Source organism: Vombatus ursinus, unplaced genomic scaffold (assembly GCF_900497805.2).
Source record: "Vombatus ursinus unplaced genomic scaffold, bare-nosed wombat genome assembly UNPS02010461.1, whole genome shotgun sequence".
In the NCBI taxonomy this organism is placed as follows: Eukaryota; Metazoa; Chordata; class Mammalia; order Diprotodontia; family Vombatidae; genus Vombatus; species Vombatus ursinus.
The window spans coordinates 9,930,217-9,936,883 of NW_020950239.1; the positions used below are offsets into that span (position 1 = coordinate 9,930,217).

Sequence of the window (6,667 nt, forward strand, 5' to 3'; positions counted from 1 at the left end):
CTGGCGCAGTCCCCCCAGCCTCGGCAGCGGCGCTAGCTGAGCCCCGGACGGCGGGAGCGGCCGCGCGCCGGGGACCGCGGGAGGAGGAGGAGGAGGAAGAGGAGGAGAGGCGGGGCCAGACAGGACGCCGCCGCGCAGACCCAGGTACTCGCGGCCGCCGCCCGCCCCGCGGCGGGGATCGGGAGCGCCCGGCGCAGCGGCTCGGCCCGCCCGGCGGCGTGTTTTTGTTTTGGTCGTTGCCCCCGCCGCCGCCGCCCCGTGCAGCGGCCGCAGCCGGGAGGGCCGGCCGTTATGGAGGTCCCGCCCCGGCTGTCGCAGGTGCCGCCGCCATTGTTCCCCTCGCCTCCCTCCGCGCTGGCCCCCCGCAGCCTCTCCCATTGGCGGCCCCGGGCGCCCCGGCTGCTCGCCCCGCTGCTGCCGTCGCTGAGTTCCGGCTCCGCCCGGCAGGGGGCGCGCCGAGCGCCGCGCCACGTCACCGCCCCCCAGCCCTCGCGATTGGCGGGCGGGGCGTCTATAAAGGGAGGGCGCAGGCGGCGCCCGGATCTCTTTCGCCGCCATTTTAAATCGGGCTCCATCCAACGCGCCGCCGCTGCGACTGCCTCTCCGCGCCGCCTGCCCCCGGCTGACAGCCCCGCCGCCATGGAGGACGTGAACGAGTACAGCAACATGGAGGAGTTCGCCGAGGGCTCCAAGATCAACGCGAGCAAGAACCAGCAGGACGACGGGTACAGCACGCTTCTTTCCTCCCCGGTGCTCACCTCCCTTGCTCCCGTCCCTGCCCGCCGGGCCTCCGCGGCCCGGGCCTTGCGCGCGCCGCCCGGCCCGCGCGCCGGCTCCTCCGGTGCCGCCTCGGGCACGGGAGCGGGGGGGCGGGGGGAGCCTGGTCGTCCCCTCCCCCTTCCCGCGCGGTGGGGGAGGGGCGCGGGAGCCCGAGGGCCCTGGTGCGCAGGCGCCGCCGGAGCCGGCTGGGGGAGGGGTCCCCGCTACACCTCATGCTGCAGCCGCGCCGCCGCCGCCGCCTCTTTGTGCGCGCCCGGGGGGCGGGGGCGTGTTCCCGGGCCCCCGGCGGGGCCGCCTGCACGGGAGCGCCCGTGAAGGGCCGCGTGGTAAAAGGCGCAAATAACTTTGTTTGCAGTAAAATGTTTATTGGAGGGCTAAGCTGGGATACGAGCAAGAAAGATCTCACTGAGTACCTGTCTCGTTTTGGAGAGGTTGTAGACTGCACGATTAAAACAGATCCCGTCACGGGGAGGTCGCGGGGCTTCGGATTTGTGCTCTTCAAAGACGCTGCCAGCGTGGACAAGGTTCGTGCGCGCCGCGCCGCGTCGCGGGTGGGCGGGCGCCGCTGCGGGCGGGGGCGGCCCCGGGGCCGAGGCCGAGCTTCAGCCTGTCCCCTCTTCTAGGTCTTGGAGCTCAAAGAACACAAGCTGGATGGCAAGTTGATAGACCCCAAGAGGGCCAAGGCTCTAAAGGGGAAGGAGCCCCCCAAAAAAGTGTTTGTCGGCGGACTGAGCCCGGATACGTCCGAGGAGCAGATCAAGGAGTATTTCGGGGCGTTTGGAGAGGTGCGTGCGGGCCCGCGGCCCTGCGCCGTAGGGGAGCTTCCCTCCCGGGAGGCTTGGTCTGGGGGTTTGGCCAGGATCGTTGGGACCCCCGGGAGGGAGCCTTGTGTTGGGCCTGCAGTAATTCCGGTGTTTGAATTTTATAGGGCTACAACACAAACGGGCTAGTAGGACTTCAGAGGCCCTGCTGAGATGGTGCTCAGATCAGTTTAGGAAGATAAAGCTCTCTAAGAAAGACTTAACTCAGGTGTATGTGTAGCTCTTTAGGGTTTGTAGTAGTTTTAGACGTTGATTTTATTATTTTGATTTCAGATTGAGAATATCGAGCTTCCTATGGACACAAAAACAAATGAAAGAAGAGGATTTTGTTTTATCACATATACAGATGAAGAACCAGTAAAGAAATTGTTAGAAAACAGATATCATCAAATTGGTTCTGGGAAGGTATGACTTGTTTTCACTGGATTGTGTGGTTTAGAGTTTTTTAATGGAAACCTGTTTTTAATCTGATAAGTTGGGTGGCAACAGTGTATAATTTGGAGCCTGCGTTAGTTCAGTTTTTTCTTATTTGTGCTTTATTCTGCAGTGTGAAATCAAAGTTGCTCAGCCCAAAGAGGTATACAGGCAGCAACAGCAACAACAGAAAGGAGGGAGGGGCGCTGCAGCTGGTGGACGAGGTGGGACTAGGGGTCGTGGCCGAGGTAAGACCTGGCACTTGATGTAAAGCCTTTGTGAATTGCCAAATCTGAGCAAGCCCAAAAGACTAGAAAATGCTCATATCCAGGGGTGATTTTTAACTTTTTTTTTTTTTTAACTTATTTTTACTTTTTGAAAAGCCAATCTTTTTTTAAGGAATAATTGCACTGAAATTTAGTGTCATCACTAGTAGGATAAAGATAAAGGTTGTTAGGTACACTATGACGTTTGAAATTTCCTTGGGAGGGGGGAGTCCTGTAGTCTAAGTGCAACAGCCCACCATCTATATTAATTTTGTCCTGGTTTTCCATTAAATTTAGGAAGCATGATATTGGCACAATTGGACTTTCTGCCCCCTTTTATGTCAAATGAAAAAGATTACTTTTAAGCAGATAGCACCAAAGGTGCCCATTCTGCCACTTAAGATTTGTAGAATGAGGGACAATTTATCTTTACTAGAAATTCAATCCACTCAATTTTATGTTAGACCTGGGGGTCAGAAGTTATTTCCTAACAATCATTGTGCATTGTTTCAGGTCAGGGCCAAAACTGGAACCAAGGATTTAATAACTATTATGATCAAGGATATGGAAATTACAATAGTGCCTATGGTGGTGATCAAAACTATAGTGGCTATGGCGGATATGATTATACTGGGTATAACTATGGGAACTATGGATATGGACAGGGATATGCAGACTACAGTGGTAAGAATATTTAACTTAATTTCATTGGCATTAAAATTCAGTGTTTAAAATACAATCCCCCTCTGAAATTGTTTTGGTGCATAGGTTTGTCATTTTATCAAAGTGTTTGGCTCCAATAAAAACAGCTTTTAAGACAGCCCGTAGAATGCATACATTGACAGTGAATAGCTCTGAATGTAATGAAATGCACATTTGGAAGACTAGTTTGCGGCAACTATGAAACTTACTTTTTTTTCCCCCCCTTTTTTTTCTTTTTTGCTTTACTACAATGTTGGGTATGTTAAGTTGTGGGGCACTTAGTGATTTTTTCCAGCAGTAGTATTGTTAGTAGAATCTTGCTTAACCCATTGCATACGCATCTAATTCTTTTGATCTTTTCATAATAGGTCAACAAAGCACGTATGGCAAAGCATCCCGAGGGGGTGGTAATCACCAAAACAATTACCAACCATATTAAAGGAGGACACAGAGAAAACAGGTGTGTGTGAGAATGCAAGAAACATTTAAAATGCTTACTGTTATTTAAAGATCAATAGACAAAAATAGGTGAAAGTATGTCTTATGTAGCCTTTTTACTAAACTTTGTTTAACTTAAAACCTTTTTTTAAAAACTTGTATTTTTTTAAAGTGTCTATAGATCTTTAACTTTAAAATCTGATCTCGCCTTCCTTAGTACTCAGAAAAACTTAAGAGTTTTTCTGTTCGCTTTGTGTGCCAGGTGATCTAAAGGAATAATTAAACATTTTTAGAGCTATTAACAGGTAAAGTACTGAAATGGGTACAACTTAAGGAAAGCAGGAATGTTGTCTTCTAACTCTGACATTATACCTTGTTTGTACCCGCCAGCGGGAACTTCATTGCAGGCCGTGTGTCACCCTGACCACGTCTCTCTCTGGGGGTCGCACGTTGCGGGCAGAGCGCAAGGCACACACCAGAAAACGCTGTCCTGTGGTATGGTCTCTTCCAACTTCATGTACCAGCGTAAAGATTAAAGTGGAAAACTTCAGACTTTGGCTTCTTTTTTTAATCTTTTTGAAGATTAAGTCTCTTAACTTAAATGGTTTTTTACAGGAGTTAAAGTACATAAATGCCTTTTTACAGCTTAATCATTTTGGTCTTCTGTTTAGTGTTGTATTTCAATTGTGGAGCCTCATTTTAAGTGTGTATTCTTTAAGATTTAATGCTTGCTTTTTCTTTTTATAGCTAATAGTGAAATCTGCAAACCAAAACAACTTTTAAATCTGGGGAAAAAAAATTAAAGATCATATGCACAAACAAATTTTGATACTTTATGATTAGCCTATTGAAAATCCAGGTGTTTGACCAGGATTGTTGAAATTTTCACTTTAAACTAGAGATGCTTCTAAATAAAGCTTGCCTAGTTAATTACTGCTTGTGAAGCTCCAGAGTTCTTAATGCCTGGAGTCAGAAGAGACTTACGTGCCATTACATTGAAGGCCCCAGGTCAACATTTCAAACTGGCAACAGCATTTTTCCAGCACACATGCATATGATCTTTAACTATGGAAGAAAAGAATAAATTGAGGACTTAAGCAATTCATGAAAATGGACCTTTGGAAACTTGTGATGATTGCACAGATCTGATGGGCCTTCTGCTTTATTTTAGGTGCAGTTGCTACCGCAGCCTACCTTGCAGGATGACGACATTGAATGGAGAGTGGTCTTCTATTGATCTGAGATGACTATTTTGTAAAAGACTTATAGTGTACATGACACAACTGTGTCCAATTGTATATAGCGGCCGATTTAGTTTTCTTGTTTTTGCTTTGTCCTTTGCCATCTGTGTTATGACAAATGTGGATTTGTGTTTATACAAATTTTATTTGTATAATTTCATGTTAAATGATTCTCAAAAATAAATTACTTGTGATTGTTTTTCTGTGTCAGGTACTAAATAGCTCTGTAAAAAATGTAATTTTTAAATAAGCAATAATTGAGGCACAGTTTATTTTGGAGGAGTCATGGACAGTGGGGAGAAGCGGTGGTCTTTCGTAAATGATGAGCAGCAAACTTTGCCTTAGTGTCCTAATTCCCTTGACAAAGGTCTATGCTAAGGGTTCGTGTCCATGTTTAAAATAACCATAGATGATACCATGCAGTTGAACAGTGTTTGTCCCTCACATGAATTCTTGGGATCTTTGTGATGAGAAGTGTTAATTCAGCATGTTGTGAATAGCTGGAAATTGTTTCTATTGGGATCATAGATCCCTCGACTTTTATTTTCAAAGTAGAGCATCTTTTTTATTAAACACCATAAAATAAGGCATAGTTAGTAACTGCTTTTATGAGTTGAGGAGATGCTTTGAGCCTATTTGTAAAAAAAAAAACAAAACAAAAAAAAACTTACCTATTATGATTACTTGACATTTGCATTGAATGTGAGTAATTCAAATTGCAAATTTCTACATCCATTGAAACTGGATCAAAGATTAATATGGGCAAGATTTTCACTGTAGAATTGTAAGTAAACGAATTGTACTCTGAAATAGTGCATTATGTCACTGTCACTGCCAAACCATAAATAGCTATTTCCTATCGGAACACATACTTGGAAAGCTTTGGTAGAGTTACAGCTTTTGTCTTGGAAGTTTTTAGGAAAAGTCATGATAGTAAATCCCATAAACTCATGTATTGTTTTGTATTTTAAATAAAGGTTATTTTTCCATTTTTAAATGACATTAGTAGTGCATGCGCTCTGAGTAGTGAAGCATTTTCCATATTCAGACAAAGGGGGAGGGGTAGGTGGTAACTAGAAACTTAAGGCCATATTTATGTGACACATTCTGTGTAATTACAGCAGGGCTTCCTAATAGTATACTGCAATAGACTCAAGGCTCCATTAACTCTTGCAGGGACCCAAACCTCAGCTTGACATTCAAATTGACTGTTAAGGGTCTATATTAAACAACTGGTTTGTATGCCTGCTGAACCCCCTGCAGATTATGGTCTGTTAGACCTGAAATATCAAGTCTGTTTGGGCCAATTTGGTGGGAGTATGTCATACAAAAGGGTTGATTTCTCTTGTACCATCCCTGAAGTTTATTTGTAGTTTTATGCAATCAAGTTAAACCTTAATCTGAGGCCTGTTGGTTTTGTCCACACTGCCTTTTTTTTTCTTCTGTCTTCTGGAGTAAGTCTTCCTTCTCATTCACTTTGAGGGCTGTCAGGTTTCATTCTACTAGCTTTGGTCTGTCTGCATGTTACTGTTGCTAAATTGGCCTTTCTTATAAGTAGAGTGATGAAATTGGGTTTCACCAGGAATTGTTTCCCTGATTGTTCACTTGGAACCATAGGAAACTGGAGGGAGATGATTGGGATTTGTGTTGTCAAAGGCAATAGGTGCAGTGTATTTAGGGGAGTGATTCCTGTAAGTAGTTTGCAATTTTATGATTAGGTGACAAGTTGACATTGAAATTGTCCTTTCCCTAACTACAAATGAATAAAGGTTTTTTATCCTTACTCTTCATTCAAGTCTTGCTATATTTAATTTTGAGGAAGTACTTTGGAAAATGCTAACTAAATGCCTCCCCCCCAAAAAAGCCAGACACTTGTTTCAGTAAGAAGTTAAAGCTACTTGAATTCTAAATTAAGTTTTTGGTAAAGGCAGCCATGGATTATGTAGGGGAATTCTTTATGTTTGAGTCATGGGTAGCATGCAGGAAGGTGGGATCAGGATTTAAT

The 6,667-nt window shown here is 45.4% G+C and overlaps 1 protein-coding gene across 3 annotated transcripts; it reads left to right on the forward strand.

Moving 5' to 3' along the window:
- The first annotated feature begins 265 nt into the window (after positions 1-265).
- HNRNPDL (heterogeneous nuclear ribonucleoprotein D like) lies at positions 266-6,445 on the forward strand. Of its 3 annotated transcripts, XR_003568468.1 has the most exons (9): positions 266-725; positions 1,136-1,304; positions 1,404-1,565; positions 1,875-2,006; positions 2,149-2,263; positions 2,795-2,965; positions 3,352-3,443; positions 3,812-3,916; positions 4,593-6,445. XR_003568468.1 is itself a non-coding variant. In XM_027854527.1 (8 exons), the coding sequence occupies exons 1-7, from the start codon at positions 292-294 to the stop codon at positions 3,420-3,422; spliced, it is 1,254 nt and encodes a 417-aa protein (XP_027710328.1). In that variant the 5' UTR covers positions 266-291; the 3' UTR covers positions 3,423-3,443; positions 4,593-6,445. The 3 variants fall into 3 exon arrangements, 2 of the variants coding, with proteins under 2 accessions (XP_027710328.1, XP_027710329.1); XM_027854527.1 differs by lacking the exon at positions 3,812-3,916; XM_027854528.1 differs by lacking the exons at positions 2,795-2,965; positions 3,812-3,916.
- Positions 6,446-6,667: the final 222 nt, after the last annotated feature.

Excerpts from the sequence above, each read along its gene's own strand:
- HNRNPDL (XM_027854527.1), top strand. The coding sequence starts at position 292 with ATGGAGGTCCCGCCCCGGCTGTCGCAGGTGCCGCCGCCATTGTTCCCC. Across the intron at positions 726-1,135 it reads AAGAACCAGCAGGACGACGG|TAAAATGTTTATTGGAGGGC; the intron begins GTACAGCACGCT and ends CTTTGTTTGCAG. Across the intron at positions 2,264-2,794 it reads GACTAGGGGTCGTGGCCGAG|GTCAGGGCCAAAACTGGAAC; the intron begins GTAAGACCTGGC and ends GCATTGTTTCAG.